General features: G+C 47.3%; 1 protein-coding gene across 1 annotated transcript in view; it reads left to right on the forward strand.

The window, feature by feature from the left end:
* The first annotated feature begins 1,050 nt into the window (after positions 1-1,050).
* lin-28 (protein lin-28 homolog) overlaps positions 1,051-19,396 on the forward strand; it is a 77,783-nt gene continuing 59,437 nt past the window's right edge. Inside the window, exon 1 of the mRNA XM_069317788.1 lies at positions 1,051-1,337. Coding sequence (XP_069173889.1) covers positions 1,206-1,337 — 132 coding nt within the window. The 5' untranslated portion in view covers positions 1,051-1,205. The remainder of the gene's footprint in view (positions 1,338-19,396) is intronic.

Genomic DNA, 19,396 nt, shown 5'->3' on the forward strand with positions numbered 1-19,396 from the left:
AGACTTGCAGATTTTGAATCTATATAATTAGGGCTGGCCCTTTTTTTCGGGGGGGGGGGGGGGGGGCTATGACAAAACAGCTAAATGGCCCCGACTGGTCAGTGGCTATTCCTTATTAAATATGTGCATAGGTGACATACTTAACATAATAGATACCCTTAAAAAGATTCATAGAAAACACCGACCTTACCTAACCTTGTTAGTATCTTAAGATAAGCATCTTATTGCTTCGTAATTACAATTATTACCTAACCTATAATAGGTATAGGTTAAGTAATAATTGTAATTACGAAGCAATAAGATGCTTATCTTAGGATACTAACAAGGTTAGGTAAGGTCGGTGTTTTCTATAAATCTTTTTAAGGGTATCTATTATGTTTAGTATATCACCTATGCACGTAGTTAATAAGTCAATATTGACTTTACGAATTTGCGAGAACGGGTTGGCTTCAAAGGCTGTCTACACATTTATGTAGACTCCTCATATCATACTAATATGATATGTAACATACTAATATGATATATACATTCAAGCCTTTCTGCCCGAAACGCTTTGCGTAATAGTAGCTTTAGGCATTGTATGTACTAGCTCTATCTATAAAGCCAACAAACTTTGTAAAATCTCTTTATGTATGTACCTTTACCTAAATAAAAATTATTATTAATATATAATTGTTAATTAGTAAAGTTATATTATGCATAGTTTTGAAAGGAATACTGTATTTTGAAACATTCCTATTCTTTAATAATTACAAAATAATACTTTAATGAGTACAAAACCCCTGTAGTGGGTCCTCCTGGTGCCGGTGGGCCCCCTGATGGGTCCTTCATGATTCGGACTTCATAGTACCAGAATCAATTTCCATCAAGAATACTTATCGCCCTTAAAGGGCCCTTCAGCGAGGAGTACATTTTATTGGGAGAAGACTACATATAAAATAGCAAGTACTGCCCCCAAAATTAGGCCACATCTATAATAATAATATAATTTAAATCCCCCCGCGCAACCATCCATAGAAAACGTAAAGCTTGCAACACCGCCACCAGCTGACTCCATCAACACGTCGGCGTCCAGTCCTCGCCGCCGCCTTCCTCATCCATCAACTCTAACTCTTTATATATATATAAAATAATAGCATTCAAGCCTTCCTAAAGCATCATCATGAATTACTGACGCGCCATAGTGAGGTGTCTGCAGCACGCAGATGATGGCAGGGTCAAATCCTCCCGTTAAGCTAGCTGCACCTGTCACCAGCACCACCTCCACTACCATTACTACCACCACCACTACCAGCAGGACCACCAGGACGGTGGGATGGTCACCGCTTGATAGTCTGGTGAGTATGACTCTTTTGGCACAGTTGAATGCTCTTACTGGCACCCCATAATGCAAGTGAAGGATCATTTGTTGAGACGCCATAAGGCTTCATTCTCGACTCACAAATCAGGTGCTATGGCGGTATATCCACTCACAAGATGAGTGGCGCTGCCCAATAAACTCGCCCCTCGGGGCAAAATTTAAAATTTAATCAGGGGTCCAGGGTTCGATTCCCTTACTCGACAAATGGTGGGGAACGCTTCCTATCAACTAATGCTCCTGATCACCTACCAGTCAATAGGTACCCAGGAGTTAGTCAGTTTGTTGTGGTTAATTTTTTATTTTGCCCCAAGGGGCAAGTTTATTGGGCAACGCCACTCCTCTTGTGAGTGGACATACCACCATAACAGCATGTACAACACTCCCCAAAAGGAAGAAAACCCGCTGGGTTGTTCATCCTGTCTCTTGTACCCAGACACAGCTGGGACTTGCTTAACTGTCTCAAGTGAACAGCTCCTCAAACAAGAAATTGTTTGTTGTGGTGTTGCATCCTGGGGCGGGTCAGTAGTTCGTACGTCAGGCTGCGAGCAGCCGCGTCCAACAGCCTGGTTGATCAGTCCGGCAACCAGGAGGCCTGGTCGACGACCGGGCCGCGGGGACGCTAAGCCCCGGAAGCACCTCAAGGTACTCAAGGTAAGGAGTGAGGGGGGTCCACGAAGAGGCTTCCTGTCACCGAAAAAAACGACTTATTATAAGCTATTGGAGCTCATATAGTCGTCTATTGGCCGTAACAGTTCATAAACAATAATGGTTTATAAACCATTGGGTTGGGTTGTGGGGTTTCAGGTGATTGGGCACTGTAGGACAAAAAAGCTAACTCTGAACTCTACTGAATTCACTGGGAGGTTCTGGAGGCTCGAACCCATCCATGTCCAACCAGGATTTTTACGATAGGCCCGCTGACACTCTGGCCTGTGGGTAATGTGTACTAAATTCAATTCAATTCAATTCCAATTAAAAAAAATAAGAACATCAGGCCGGCAGGCACGGAGGGCCCCCCCCCCTATAATTAGACCCACAGCTAGATTCACGAAGCAGTTACGCAAGCACTACGAACCTGTCCATCTTTTCTCAATTTTGGGCGGCTTCGTTTACAATTATTAAACAGTTAATGAGCTCCGAAGCACCAGGAGGCTGTTTATAACAATAAAAACAGTTGATTGGAAAGTTTTCATGCTTGTAAACTGTTTAATAAATATAACCAAAGGTGTCAAAAATTGAGGAAAGATGTACACGTTCGTAAGTACTTGCGTAACTGCTTCGTGAATCTGGCTGCGGCCCTAATTATACCCCCCATCACCTGCAACAACCGCAGTTGCAAATTTCTAGCAACCGCGAAGCTGCAAAAAATTTCCAGCAGCTTCAGTTCCAAACTATTAGCAACTGCAGGTGCAACCATCCCATGCAACTAGCAGTTGCAAATACATTATTATTATTTCAAATTAATAAAAATTTATATCGTCTATGGTGTCTCACCCGAAGCACAAAAATTCCGGGTTACGAATCCGGGCGGGACAGAAATGGTTGGGCACATTTTCTATCACCTAATTCCCCATTTAACCCAGCAGTAAGTAGGTACCGTGAGGAGGGGGTCAGTAATTCGACCTGGGGGGGGGGGTTAGACCTAGATATAAGCTTAACGTACGTGTATGAGTACACCTTGGCTGCCTGATCCCCGACACTGTATTAATAATAATATGTAGATCTGACCAAATATAAACTGTCATTAAGAAGTATTCACATATTTTACATAACTATATGACTATTTTACATAACGCGGCATATTAAAAGAAATAACCGTATGATTGAATGCGACAAAAGTAAATAATTAATACAATCGAATTACAAATGTTACAGTAATGGGCAAGTAGGTAATTAAAAATTATGAAGTACCGGAATCCTAGTCATGCAATCCAAGTGTGCTTACTGTAGGTAGAGCGCATATATATAATTATAAAGCTGAGAGTTGGGATAGTTTGGGTGGTGGTGAAGGATGCTTAGAGTTGGGGTGGTGAATTGAAATTGAAATTGAAATAAGTTTATTGAGGTAAAATACACACAAAGGGATGAGGTAGCTCAAGCTATTCTCACCCCGTTCAGTACAACGTGTTAATATATACATAGACACACATCACAAATAAACATATTACCAAACATTCTGAGAGGTAAAAATATACATTTCCTCCCTCACAAGGAGTATGGTATCAGACGTACACACAAATACTTTTATGACCTAGGTATACTGTATAGACAATTTGCAAGACACCTGCAGATAATTCAACAAAATATTACAATCTTGGTGCAAAATTCTTATATCTCTCAAGAATATCATCAACCTTTCCGTTGTGACACATCCAGGCTATTTGTTCAGGAACAGTCCTTATCTCAGTGTTTCTATATACACTAATCAACGGACAATCAAGAATATAATGGGTAAGGGTGTGAGACCTTAACATACCACATAGTTTACACTTCGTGTCATTACCATGAACATCTATCCCATATTCCCAGTAATATTTGTACCCAAGCCTGAGCCGCATGTACACCGAGTCACTCCAAGCATTTCTCCTTTTACCATAAGTGAAATGGGTGTTTTGACTCACATACATGTAGTGTTGCATGGTTTGACTACTCTCATACATTATCTCTCTCCTCTCCACTCCCGCCTGTGCCTGAATATTTCTGATTTTGCTTCTTATTTGTCTCATTGTGAATTCACATTCAATGTCAACTTGCGGTTTTGATGTGGCACGTTTGGCCAAGTCATCCGCCACCTCGTTGAGCACTATTCCAACATGAGATGGAATCCACATGAATTTCACACTATAACCTTTCAGCTGTATCTCAGTTATTCTTCTCTTACAGTCCTCCACTATAGACATGAAGACTGGGTTTCTACTGTTTAAGGACTCCAGTGCTCCTCGGCTATCGACAAATACAAAAACATTTTTGTCGTCATGACGTACTTCCTCCAAACACGCCAGAATGGCCTGCAGTTCTGGTTTGGTGTATTCTTTGGGGGGGGGGGGAGGGCTTCGGTAACGAGCGGGTGACTATTAGCAGGTCAGTACACAGAGGGGGGGAGGGGGGGATAGGGGGAAGGACATTAAGTGAGGTGAGGTGGGGTTAGAAGAGGTCAGGTCAAGGCGACCTCTTCAACACTAGGCTTGCCAGTTGTCCTGATTGTGGGTATTGTATACTAGCCTGCGTTGTGGGGGTGTGGTAGTTGTGGGAGTGTGGTGGTAGTTGTGGGGGTGTGGTGGTAGTTGTGGGGGTGTGGTGGTAGTTGTGGGAGTGTGGTGGTAGTTGTGGGGGTGTGGTGGTAGTTGTGGGGGTGTGGTGGTAGTTGTGGGGGTGTGGTGGTAGTTGTGGGGGTGTGGTGGTAGTTGTGGGAGTGTGGTGGTAGTTGTGGGAGTGTGGTGGGAGTGTGGTGGTAGTTGTGGGAGTGTGGTGGTAGTTGTGGGAGTGTGGTGGTAGTTGTGGGGGTGTGGTGGTAGTTGTGGGGGTGTGGTGGTAGTTGTGGGGGTGTGGTGGTAGTTGTGGGGGTGTGGTGGTAGTTGTGGGGGTGTGGTGGTAGTTGTGGGGGTGTGGTGGTAGTTGTGGGGGTGTGGTGGTAGTTGTGGGGGTGTGGTGGTAGTTGTGGGGGTGTGGTGGTAGTTGTGGGGGTGTGGTGGTAGTTGTGGGGGTGTGGTGGTAGTTGTGGGGGTGTGGTGGTAGTTGTGGGGGTGTGGTGGTAGTTGTGGGGGTGTGGTGGTAGTTGTGGGGGTGTGGTGGTAGTTGTGGGGGTGTGGTGGTAGTTGTGGGGGTGTGGTGGTAGTTGTGGGGGTGTGGTGGTAGTTGTGGGAGTGTGGTGGTAGTTGTGGGAGTGTGGTGGTAGTTGTGGGAGTGTGGTGGTAGTTGTGGGAGTGTGGTGGTAGTTGTGGGGGTGTGGTGGTAGTTGTGGGAGTGTGGTGGTAGTTGTGGGAGTGTGGTGGTAGTTGTGGGAGTGTGGTGGTAGTTGTGGGAGTGTGGTGGTAGTTGTGGGAGTGTGGTGGTAGTTGTGGGAGTGTGGTGGTAGTTGTGGGGGTGTGGTGGTAGTTGTGGGGGTGTGGTGGTAGTTGTGGGGGTGTGGTGACTGGTGTTTGTCATGGCGTGGTGACCATCACCCCTTCATTCAGAACTCAAATAAATGTCAAATCAATATTGAACGCTTGTTATCATCTTCATGAGTGGAAAATTGCTCGTGTACTCCCGACTATTTTGACCCAAATTATGTAGCTGCGGGGATGGGCCGGGATTATGTCTTGCGGTGCAGGCACACGGGAGAGTGACCTGTGTGGACGGGGGGAATAAGGCTGCTAATAGGGATATATGAGGCTAGGAGCACCGTTACCCCGGGCTCCCACTCACATCTGCATACTCCCCCGCCCTCTTGCCGCGCTTTCTCTCTCGGATTATTATTTTCCCAAACTTATTACAGTATTGATGTCTACCGATATCGCAAATATATGTTTTGAAAATGATGAAGACGTTTTTATGTTAGCAATAGCTGTTTTTTCTTGTATATTGGGCGGATGAATAAGTCGCTGGCAACTTCCCCTGATCCCCACCCCCGCCTCTGTGCGAGTCTTCGGCCAGGATTTGTTTGCCTAAACCTCAACACAAACTGTTTCCCTGCTACTTGGTTCCCGCGTAAATGTATACACCTTGTTGCTATCATTCTTGTGTGCAATAAATTGGAGGACTAAATAGGTTGAGAGGTAACTGTGAGTCAGGGGCAGCAAAGTGATTAAGAGGTTAGCCAAAGACATCCATTAGCTGTTTAATCCTAGGCCAAGGCCAACTCAGAGTGTGAGACGAGTTAAGTTGTCCTGCTGGTGGAGGTAAATGTCTAAACTTCCTGTGTCAGTGTAGCCAATCATGGCACCCACAAACATCACTTTTAATCCTAACTTCCCGCTGCGGATAGTAAATACTTGAATCAATGTATATAAACAAAAAATATGAAACCTTCAACAAGCCGCCGGCTTCCTGTCCTCGTCGAGGCCACTAGTGTTAGCGGCTCTCAGGTAAACTCAGTAAAATTCGCTGCAGCAACAAAAGGTTTTCGAAGAATGTGTTGCACCAGAGGCCTGACAGCTGAGTGGACAGCGCTTCGGGTTCGTAGTCCTGAGGGTTCCGGGTTCGATCTCCGGTGGAGGCGGAAACAAATAGTTTTTCACCCTGATGTACCTGTTCACCTAGCGGTAAATAGGTACCTGGGAGTTAGACAGCTGCTACGGGCTGCTTCCTAGGGATGTGTAACAAAAAGGAGCCCTGGTCGAGGACCGGGCCGCGGGGACGCCAAGCCCCAAATCATCTCAAGATAACTTCAAGATAACCACCTCGACACTGTCTTGTTGTACTCGCCTAGTTGTGCTTGCGGGGGTTGAGCTTTGGCTCTTTGGTCCCGCCTCTCGACTGTCAATCAACTGGTGTACAGATTCCTGAGCCTATTGGGCTCTATCATATCTACATTTGAAACTGTGTATGGAGTCAGCCTCCACCACATCACTGCCTAATGCATTCCATTTGTCATATTGTGATGCCTGCATATTGGTCTTCGAATTTACGGCCTTCTCCATACAATTTAATTTATAGTTATATTTAAATCGAACGCGATTTAAAGATCTCTTTATTCAGCGATCAAGTTACACAAAGTTATACTCGTAAGCTGAACAACTTAGTGACACACTGATCAAGTTACATCAGACTATTATCTCTGTCAATTTGGTGAAGGTATTGAAGGTAGGCTCGGGCTTTCCCCCTGATAGTTCCCTTCTCTTCAGGCGTCAGGCCTCCACAGTTGAACAGACAAATATTCTCTTATAGTACAGATATAGGTCAGTCTTTGTCACCATACTGTAGAATGGATATCAATTCACTTGAACGCTACAGAGAAAGATGACAAATATATTCCAGGAGTTAGACATGTTTATTATATATATATATATATATATATATATATATATATATATATATATATATATATATATATATATATATATATATATATATATATATATATATATGTCGTACCTAGTAGCCAGAACTCACTTCTCAGCCTACTATGCAAGGCCTGATTTGCCTAATAATCCTAGTTTTCATGAATTAATGTTTTTTCGACAACCTAACCTACCTAACCTAACCTAACGTTTTCGGCTACCTAACCTAACCTAACGTTTTCGGCTACCTAACCTAACCTAACCTATAAAGATAGGTTAGGTTAGGTTAGGTAGGGTTGGTTAGGTTCGGTCATATATCTACGTTAATTTTAACTCCAATAAAAAAAATTGACCTCATACATAATGAAATGGGTAGCTTTATCATTTCATAAGAAAAAAATTAGAGAAAATATATTAATTCAGTAAAACTTGGCTTATTAGGCAAATCGGGCCTCGCATAGTAGGCTGAGAAGTGAGTTCTGGCTACTAGGTACGACATTATATATATATATATATATATATATATATTATATATATATATATATATATATATATATATATATATATATATATATATATATATATATATATATATATAATATATTACACTCATAGTATTATAAACAACAGAGGTCCTAGGACATAGCCTGAGGCATTCCATTTACAACAGTTTCCTACTGACCTAATTCCATTGTTACTGATTCGTTTGGTATAACAATGCTATAATCCAACTCAAGATAGCACCCCCCAATATCATGAGTCTCTATCTTCTTAATCTCACACAGCCCCGCTCCTGTGCTAGGTAAGTTACGGGCTCGCCATAGCCCGTGCTACTTGAAACGAGTTCCGAGTAGCTGAATCTATAACAACAACAACTTCTTAATCTTTCATGTGGTAATGTATCAAGAGTTTTGCTAAAGTCAAGGTACACAACGTTACAAACCTTTCCACTATCAACTGCGTCAGTCATGCTGGAATAAAAGTGATAGCAAATTGGTCAAAACATGAGAAGTCCTTGGTAAAACCATGTTATGAATCATTTGTAAATTTATGTTTTCAAGATGAAGATGAATGGTTTTTGCAATTAGTGATTCAAGAAATTTTGTTGCTATAGTCGTTAAATTAATTGGCTGATAGTTCGACGCAAGCGATCTATATGTTTTCTTGAAAATTGGTACTCTGCCACTGTCTGACTAATGATTTATTAAATATGCTAGACAATGACTCGGAAAGCTCTTCTTTGCATTCTTTAAGCACCCTGGCAAACACTTCGTCCAGCTCTGGGGATTTGTTTGGCTTGTTGTTTTCTTGTTTAATAACATCCTCTATGGTAACTACTAAACTGGTCAACCTGTCCTCTTCTCCACCAATATAAACACGTTTGGCTGAAGGCATAATGTTAAATTCTTCTTTAGTAAATACAGAGACAAAATTATTGAAAATACTACTCGTCTCTTTGTCGTTATCAGTTATCTGACCTGTCTAGGTTTTTAATGGAGCCTAAACTTTTCCGTATTGAACAGATCTCGGCACGTTATGGAGTGTCAACCTAAGCTCTTCCATTTGTTAACCTCGGCCGGGATCCATAGAGGAAGAGAGAATTTTGGTTATATATTTTAGTTGTATAAGATAGTTAATTCCATCAAACTATTAAATATGTACCTTAATGGCCAGTCAATTAATGCAATGGAGAACTGTAACTCGGTGTTCTCTAATTGGATTGGTTACTTTACCTAGTAACATTTATTACTTAAATGCCGCCAACCATTGTGTCCGAGGCAACCTTAAGGTAAATGGTCAGGGAGCGTTCTGTGAACCCAACATTAATCTGCCTTAAGGCTTTGTACTTCCCTTGAAGTCGAAGTATTGGTTGATCTTTAATCATCTTCGTGGGTGGGAAGGCCTCCGACTGCATGATTGACGAGCAAGCCAAAGTTTGTTATTAAAGAGCGAGTTGATCACCTAGCTTGGATTGCCTTTTAAGCAGCATGAGAGTAGCAGTATATGTAGCATGCTCTGGGAGGTAGAAATAGCCTAAGCTACTCTATCCCTTTGAGATTTTCTTGTCTCAATAAACATACTTGAACAGCAACATACAACTTTGGGTCTCTGGTCAGACCTGCTAATGCACACTGTTAGCAGAACTCTCCGCTTACCTTATGTCACTGTGTAAGTGAATATAAACACATTGAAGAATTTAGAGAAAACGTTTTTCACTAATAATCATGATATCTCCATGTATTTTATTCGGTATGTCGAGATGAAATATTACCCAAAAATCCTAGCCAGGTAGCCTAAGTTATCTTCTTGTAGACAATGTACTTCCACTACCTGCATGTTTCTACAGTGATATACTAAGATCATTGTAACTTGGTCACAAAATTGAGGAAATTAAACCTGTAATTAGAATAAGTGTATAATTAGAGAGCACTGAAGATAATTTCCTGAGCCCATTATCAGACTGTTAACTTTCTTGTATGTTAAACTAACCAAAACAGAATAGATTGTTGGTGCATGTTAACAATCTCTGTAAATATAGGTCCTTAATGCAGTGACCTACCACTCGCAGGAAGGGTATACGGGCCACTGCCACTCACAGGAAGGATGCGAGGTCCATTATCACTCACAGGAAGGGTATGGGGGTCCACTACCACTCACAGCAAGGGCATGGGGGTCCACTACCACTCACAGGAAGGGTACAATCAGCATAATATATGGAATAAAATAACTATAAGCTCTTCTGCCATGGAAGAAGACATGTGTGGTAGCAGTATGGCCGACCAGCATAGTGCGCGCCAGTGAGCGACTGCACCCGTCTCCTGCAGTGTCAGCCCACTGCACACCTCGCCTGCAACATTGCCAATAGTGAAGAGCGTTGCTCGCAATTGCTGCAGCACGACATGCAATTGGCCCGTGTGTGGGGTGCTGTGCGGGCTCAGCCCAGCGCAATTGGTCCACGAGGCTGGCTGAGGTAAACAGTAGCTGGCAGCCCCTTTCCGTCAATCTAGGCGAGTTACCCCTTGGTTCTTTTCTGACCCATTTTCTGACTCAAGTTAGATTAACAAGTTGCTCTTGATCTCTTTGTCATCAGTTAGCCGCGTTTAAAACTATTAGTTCGTGTTCCTGGTGGTTGGTTAAAAGGAAGAGAGTGAAGGTTCGCTATTCATTCAAGGATTGATGCCTCACAAGAGGGGCCAGCTCGTAGTAAGGGGCGGGGCCAGGGAAGCAGCTGTGACGCTTGCTACTCTCTGCGTAAGGACTATTTTGATTGTATGTCGTGTGGGCGGGGCTTGCGTATACCCTACGCATGTCGAATGTTATTTTTATTTTAATTATTATTTTTTTATATACTGAAACTTATATTATTACGAAAAAAGCACTTCGGTGCTGAATCCTTTGGTTCGGTGTAATTTTCCCCGTGACTGGTAGATGGTAGAATATTGTGTTAGAGGAGGAGGTAGAATGTAGATAGTGAGATCATCGTGTCTCGACATGTGAGGAGGAGCATCCTTGATGATGGTGGGAGTGATGCTGGATTAGTGTGAGAGTAGAGTCTGGTGAGGCGGGAGGTGGTGTTGTGTAGTGGTCCGCGCGCTGCTTCAGTAGCCGGGAGCCCTGGCGTCCTAGCATGGCAGAGGGTAAGGTATCTTGCACGTTGTCCACATGGCTCCTCACCCCCAATACCTGGTGCTTTAGGGGTTTTTGGCCTTGATCGGTGCGTCTCACGGGGGCCTCCTGTTTGGAAGTGTGCTCACCTCCGCTGGGGTCTGTGGTGGTGCTGTGTGTGGGGACCTGGAGGGCTGCCCTGGCCGGACCTGAGGGGTACTATGGGTGGGACCTGGGGGGAGTAGCACCATGGGTGGGACCTGGGGGAGTAGCACCATGGGTGGGACCTGGGGGAGTAGCACCATGGGGTGGGACCTGGGGGGGAGTAGCACCATGGGGTGGGACCTGGGGGGGAGTAGCACCATGGGTGGGACCTGGGGGGGAGTAGCACCATGGGTGGGACCTGGGGGAGTAGCACCATGGGTGGGACCTGGGGGGAGTAGCACCATGGGTGGGACCTGGGGGGGAGTAGCACCATGGGTGGGACCTGGGGGGGAGTAGCACCATGGGTGGGACCTGGGGGGGAGTAGCACCATGGGTGGGACCTGGGGGGGAGTAGCACCATGGGTGGGACCTGGGGGGGAGTAGCACCATGGGTGGGACCTGGGGGGGAGTAGCACCATGGGTGGGACCTGGGGGAGTAGCACCATGGGTGGGACCTGGGGGGAGTAGCACCATGGGTGGGACCTGGGGGAGTAGCACCATGGGTGGGACCTGGGGGAGTAGCACCATGGGTGGGACCTGGGGGAGTAGCACCATGGGTGGGACCTGGGGGAGTAGCACCATGGGTGGGACCTGGGGGAGTAGCACCATGGGTGGGACCTGGGGGAGTAGCACCATGGGTGGGACCTGGGGGAGTAGCACCATGGGTGGGACCTGGGGGAGTAGCACCATGGGTGGGACCTGGGGAGTAGAACCATGGGGTGGGACCTGGGGGGAGTAGCACCATGGGGTGGGACCTGGGGGGGGAGTAGCACCACGGGGGTGGGGGACCTGGGGGGGAGGTAGCAGCACCACGGGGGGGACCTGGGGGGGAGGTAGCATCACCACGGGGGGGGGACCTGGGGGGGGAGGTAGCAGCACCACGGGGGGGGGACCTGGGGGGGAGGTAGCAGCACCACGGGGGGGGGACCTGGGGGGGAGGTAGCAGCACCACGGGGGGGGGGACCTGGGGGGGAGGTAGCAGCATCACGGGGGGGGGGACCTGGGGGGGAGGTAGCAGCACCACGGGGGGGGGACCTGGGGGGGAGGTAGCAGCACCACGGGGGGGGACCTGGGGGGGGAGGTAGCAGCACCACGGGGGGGGGGACCTGGGGGGGGGAGGTAGCAGCCCCACAGGGGGGGGACCTGGGGGGGGAGGTAGCAGCACCACAGGGGGGGGGACCTGGGGGGGTAGCAGCACCACGGGGGGGGGGCCTGGGGGGGTAGCAGCACCACGGGGGGGGGCCTGGGGGAGGTAGCAGCACCACGGGGGGGGGACCTGGGGGGAGGTAGCAGCACCACGGGGGGGGGGAGTGACCTGGGGGAAGTAGCACCACGGGGGGGACCTGGGGAGGTAGCACCACGGGGGGGACCTGGGGGAGGTAGCACCACGGGGGGGGACCTGGGGGAGGTAGCACCACGGGGGGGGGGACCTGGGGGAGGTAGCACCACGGGGGGGGCCTGGGGGAGGTAGCACCACGGGGGGGGCCTGGGGGAGGTAGCACCACGGGGGGGGGAACCTGTCGGCCCACGTGGCTGCCTGAAGATACCAGAATATTATTGGCTCAAAGCGCTCTTAAAGTCTTCACAAATGCGCCTTGGGCCACTACCGCATAGTCGGGCTCCTAGGAGGGAGAAGAGCTGCTGTAGGGGGCTGAGGGAGGCAGGCTTGTAGAGGGCAGGTGTGTGGCAGCCAGGTGTGTGGTGGGACCTTCAGGCTTGTGTCACTGGCGGCCGCTGGTCCAACCCTCCCCGCCATCTTCACATACCTGGAGGAGCCTTCTGGGAATCTGAGCCGCACTTCCCTAGAAATGTGTGTGTGGTGTGTTGTCTTTGTGGGCGTGGTGACGGGGTGTGGGGGTGTGGTGACGGTGTGGGGGGTGGGTGTGGGAGGGTGTGGTGACGGTGTGGGGGGGGGGGGTGTGGTGACGGTGTGTGGGGGAGGGGGTGGGAGGGTGTGGTGACGGTGTGGGGGGTGGGTGTGGGAGGGTGTGGTGACGGTGTGGGGGGTGGGTGTGGGAGGGTGTGGTGACGGTGTGGGGGGTGGGTGTGGGAGGGCGTGGTGACGGTGTGGGGGGGGGGTGTGGGAGGGCGTGGTGACGGGGTGTGGGAGGGCGTGGTGACGAGGTGTGGGGGTGTGGTGGTGACGGTGTGTGGGGTGTGGCAACCGTGTGGGCATGGTGTAGGCCTATATAATCCAGTTACATTGTTCTGTATAAAGTTATAATGTAATAGTTTTCTTCTAGGTACAATTATGCTTGCATGCCAGACATTGCAACCCTGAAATTTGTTAAAAGAATAACGCTGCGAGAGTCAGTTATTACGGGCTATTCATGCCCGTGCCACCTCCTGGTTGGCTTAATCTTAATCAATCGGAGCCAATTACTTAAGAGGTTCCTGCTGGTCTCGCATCAACTGGGTTGAGGGGCTCCCGAGAGGTTAAAGGTCATGGGAGGGTTAAGGTCCCGATTGAACTCCTGCTGCCTGAATTAATAAATAAATAAATAAATAAATAAATAAATAAATAAAGTGACCTCCAGATGAGAGCAGAGAAAGTATGCTTCAGAAATGGATGGCGCGTGCACACAGTCGTGGAGCATCCTGTAAGGTTATCTTGAGGTTATCTTGAGATGATTTCGGGGCTTAGCGTCCCCGTGGCCCGGTCTTCGCCCTGGCCTCCTTTTTGTTAGACATCCCCCAGGAAGCAGCCCGTAGCAGCTGTCTAACTCCCAGGTACCTATTTACTGCTAGATGAACAGACGCATCAGGGTAAAAGAAACGCTGTCCATCAAACCCGGACCCTGAAAACTGCTAACCCCGAGCGCTGTCCACTCAGCCGTCAGGCCCCTAGTGGTGTGTGAACGCCCACACGTCAGCTAGGCCGGTGACAGGAACATTGTTAATAGCGAATCTCGCATATACATGTGACGTAAGGAAGGAGGGTGTGGGTGTAGGCACGGGGGCGGGTGTAGGAGTGCGGGTGGGGAGTGTGGGCGGGCGGGAGGGCGGGCTACGCTTCACCCGCAGACTCCCGTGTTTACGGGGATGATTGACAAGATCTGGGCGGTGGTGGCCCAGGCTGTGTTTATCTCGGCCCAGATGCTCATTTGTCTCGTATCAGTCGCCCAGTGACGCTCTCACCCATCTGTCGGTACCCCTTCACTTCTCTCGTTCCCTTCACTAGTTCCCTTCACATTTCCCATCACCCTTCCCATCACCCTTCCCTTCACTCGTTCCATTCTCTCGTTCCCTTCTCTCGTTCCCATCACCCTTCCCATCACCCTTCCCTTCACTCGTTCCATTCTCTCGTTCCCTTCTCTCGTTCCCTTCTCTCGTTCCCATCACCCTTCCCTTCACTCGTTCCCTTTAGCCGCACCATTCCCATGCTCCCATCACACCATTACCTGCTGTGTTGCCCAGCGTACAGCTATACCAGCCAGTCTAACTGGGAGCGTTGCTTGGTTACATTAGCCATCTGTGAGGGAAAGGTTTTAATTATTTTCGTGGATATTGATTTTAGGCATTTGTCACTGCTAATTTCGGAGTATCAAAAGAGAGAACACACGCCTTAGGAAATAAGGTGGGACAGGACAGTGTGAGGCACCTTGTAGGTAGCCACGCAGCATTGTGGGCCTCTATTTCTTCCGTCCTCCTCAGGTCGTTCAGCTTTTCTTCGAGGATTACATTAGAGGCATTCGATCCGAAAGGTGCCTCAAGCTGCCTCAAGGATCAGAATGTCGGTGGAACGATCACCGACGCTCATGGTAAGACATAAGAACAAAGGCAACTGCAGAAGGCCTATTGGCCCATACGAGGCAGCTCCTATCTATAACCACCCAATCCCACTCATATACATGTCCATATACAAGACGTGTGGCCAGGGACTTACATCAACACGCCCTCTTAGAAGTAACGTCACTTTTGGCTCGTATGCGCGCTATGGCCAAAAGTGGACGTAATTTGAAATGAAATCGACTCACAAAAATGACGTACTGTCTCGTTTTTTGTTTGAGTCGTCCGGCTCACTCGGTAAGGTTAGGAGAGGAAACTTTCAATTAACGTTTTTCATAACGTTTTGAGAATTTCCTGCCCACCTAACCTATCAGAGAACCCTTAACTTACTGTTGTTGAAAAAAAAAAAAAATCCCAAATTTATTTTCATTTTCAAATTACGTCCACTTTCGGCCATACGGGTAAACGGCCAAAAGCGACGTTATTTTTAAGAGGACAGGTTGCACCATGAGCATCTATGGTTGGTTGGCTAGACGAGATGATTTCACATTTTGGAGGGTTTAGGGGGGGGGGACTCCTAACTTCTCTCCCTTAGATTCCATCAACTGTAGATCCGCTAGCAAGGACTCCTGTGTACCGAAAAGTGTGGCCATCGCCCAGGAACAAGATGTTGAGCTCGCTAGTCGGCCTGCTTGTGACCATCTTAGCAGCCGTGCAAACAAGGAGCAAGTATATTTCCCTGCTAGACACCTGTTAAAACTTCGCCATGCTTCCCAAACAACAGTATTGTTTACATGAAACGTGAAATTAGTGTTGATTACCCGATGAAATGAAGGGAGGAGACAATGAAAACTTAGTTTTGGATCTTAAGTCGCTCTGAAAGATACTTCACGACACTTGTAAGACGTCTCAAGGTCCTCGTGACGTCGATGGAAACACAATTCAAGTCCCCTTAACTGTGGGGAGTTGCTTACTACTGCAAGAGATAGCTGTGAGGGACGCCGGTCCCCATCTTGAATGTTTTTTAACAGCTGGGTAAGATAGTAGACAACTGCATCCATGGTTGTCAGGCTTGGAGCTTGTCCTTCCCATACCTCGTGTTAAGCCTTATCCCTACTTGTTTTCAATGGAACATGACCCCGCAATCGCCTAACAACCAGGTTCTCAATTACTGCTGGGTAAACATGGGAGAACAGTTAAGGGCTGACGCCCAGTCAGTCATTCCTTGGCCTTATATTGTGTGGCCAGGATAAGCCACTATGATTGGATTATGAGAATATTCCTTAAGAACACGTGAATGGATGAAATAGTACTAAGCTCCAGGACCCTCGTGTCGGCTGGTCTAAATTGGTTATTTAGTGGATATTCAATAACGAAATGTGAGGGAGAATGACCCAGTTCCTGCTCAGCGTGTGGAGAGTCGTCACCTGTAGCCACCTGCCACAGGTAGCCTGGTTACCTTGCTTATGATTTCTGACCTCAACCTCCCCGCGGCCCGGTCCTCGACCTGGTCTCCAAACAATGGTCCTGGCAACTATGACGCACCATCTGCTGGAACATTTGTGCTGCCATCAAAAATCATAATTTGTGTAGATAGTACTTAAGGCCCCGCATACCAGACGTGACAGTCTGAAGGAATATATTTTTGACTACAGAAGTAAGGGCACCTAAACTCCCTTAATTTCAACTTTGTTACATGCTAAGTTAGCTGCTATGTCAGTCATGGTGATGAGTGATGTATTCCTCCCAGAGGGGTCGAGGAAGGTTTAATATGTGGAGAGAGCAAGTTATATCTGATATGTTGTTGTGTACCTTGTTGATGTCCACCCCGTGAACCTCCAGTCTTTACTCTTCTCGTGTGTATTTATAGTTAATTGTAAAGCGACTAGTTTTGTTAACGTAGAGTTCAGGCAGCCCAAACATTGATAGTCTGTGTGCAAGTATTGATTCTATGAAATTTACGAACTGCTGCGGTGGTTCTGTTTACAGTTGGACTGAGCACCCAGTGTAAATATTGTGCCCGGGGGAGCCTGGCTTTTTACCAGCTGAGACAATTGTTTTGGGCGTGACAGCTTTAATGCAAGAGTCTTCTCGCCCTCCTTAATGTATATGATAATTGAAAGGTGGGGCGCAGGTAAGGTGGAGTGTGTGTGTAAAATAGGTAAATTGGATTTAACGCAGGTCGGATAATTATCAGGGAAAGCAATAAAGCAGTACGACAGTATAGCACTTGGAAGGGATATTAGCACACTGATCTGGTATTGACCCGAAGGGAAGGAATGGTGTCCAACCACTTGGACTGTCCGGGATGGAACGCGGACCTGCAAGGGCCGTCGTTGGACCAACCAATATATTAAATTATTGGATTTAAAAGATATATGGTTGGTGAGGGCGCGAAGTAATTTGTATCGAAGCAACGCTGGAGATGTTAGGGGCTCTCGGAACACTAATGCCTAAAGACTTGTACAGTTCCGTCTTGTGTTGAGTAGCCATTTGTTGGACCATTCCTTCAGTTTGTCCAGTTATCTTGTAGCCTCATGCTATCCGTCTTAATCCTTCTCGTCATTTCTTTCATCGTCAGCAAACATTGAGAGCACTGGGTCTATACCTTGTTGAAAATCCTTTGCGTATATTAGAAAGAGGTCCTAATACAAAACCCTATTAGACTCCGCCGGGGACATCCCATTCTGAAGTCTCATCCCTTACTGTAACTTTTGTATTGCTTGGGTAGTTCCTTATCTACTGGGAGTACCTTACCTGTTTTTCCAACTAACGCTCCAGCCTCTTATGGGGTACTGTATCAAATGCTTTGTGACAGTCCAAGAAATTGCAGTCTGCCCACCCATCTCTTGTTAATGATTGTCACCTGGTCGTTGAATTCTATTAACCCTGTGATGCCCTCCCTGAACCCGTGCTGGTGGTGTGTTTAAGTTTCCTCTCTCTTGATGTGCTACTAGATTTTGTCTGATGGTGACGAGGAGGCGGGGGGGAAGGGGGCAGTGGTGGTGATGTAGGGACGAGAAGGGAAGGAGAAGGGGAGGGCAGTGGTGGTAGAGACCGTAGTGAAGGTGACAGGGCAGTGGACAGTGCTGTCCGGCGTCCACCACCTCTTAAGACAGCCGACCAACGCAGCCACACGTTGGCAACGCTGTCACCTGAACCTCCCGCCAGCGTTACCAACACACCCTCGTCACGGCAACTTCCTGTGTCTCTGGTGTGTGTTTTTTCTGCCTCCGCCCGCCCACGAGACTGTCTGTTATGTTACCTGGCATGGTAATCAGCGCCTGCGTGACGACCCGCTGGAGGGAGCAGCGGTTTAGTGTTACACTCAACCAGGTAAACCTGATTACGAACACATTTCATTACTAAATCCTTACGCACGTGGTCCAGATTTTGTCGACACGGGGGGCTCTCATTTTTACAAACATTTGATCAAACATTTGAAAGGTATTCGATTGAAAATCCTAATTAAACTTAAAAAAACAATGCAAACTGTTTCCGCAACGTTGAATATAATTTTGTTTTCGGTAGGTGTTTGTTAAATATAAAGCCCCGCTAATTAGGACAGGTGGCGACATGTGGCAAGGTCAGAGGAAGACGGCGGGGGCTGTGTTTTCGCGCGGAAATCATCGCTTTTAAAAATAGCACATTCCTGCCCGAGACGCTCTCGCATTCCTCAATTCCCCGTCGAGTTGTCTCCGTCAAGTTTATTGTCTTATCTCTTGCTTACTTTTGTCTTGTGGATCACGAGCTGGGCTGTTGCCAGTACTCTCTTCCGCCTCCAGGTTGTGTACTGTTACATTACTGTACCCTTTATACCACCTGCTTCACTGTAACTTGTTCACCTGGTTCATTATATCATGTGTGTATATCACGAAAATAAACACGTGATTAAAAATGTGACAGTGTCAGACCACGGAGGAAAATTGAAACAGGAATTTCCTTAAGTACTTTCGTATATTAATACATCTTCAGAAGGACTCCTCCTTCTGAAGATGTATTAATATACGAAAGTACTTAAGGAAATTCCTGTTTCAATTTTCCTCCGTGGTCTGACACTGTCTCATTATATCATGTATACTTGGTTCATTATATCAGGTATACCTGGCAGCTTCATAGCTGTTTCACTACATGCCATGTAGGCCTACAATTGCTAATGACCCATGTATTTCAATGTATTCTTTACTGTATCCTACACAGGTTTATTTGATCTTGTGTAGATGCCTCTCACATCATTACTGGACCACAACACGTTACTGGACCACAACACGTTACTGGACCACGACACGTTACTGGACCACGACACGTTACTGGACCACAACACATTACTGGACCACGACACATTACTGGACCACGACACGTTACTGGACCACGACACATTACTGGACCACAACACATTACTGGACCACGACACGTTACTGGACCACGACACGTTACTGGACCACGACACGTTACTGGACCACGACACATTACTGGACCACGACACGTTACTGGACCACGACACATTACTGGACCA

The sequence above is a fragment of the Procambarus clarkii genome, chromosome 89 (assembly GCF_040958095.1).
Source record: "Procambarus clarkii isolate CNS0578487 chromosome 89, FALCON_Pclarkii_2.0, whole genome shotgun sequence".
NCBI classification, from domain to species: Eukaryota; Metazoa; Arthropoda; class Malacostraca; order Decapoda; family Cambaridae; genus Procambarus; species Procambarus clarkii.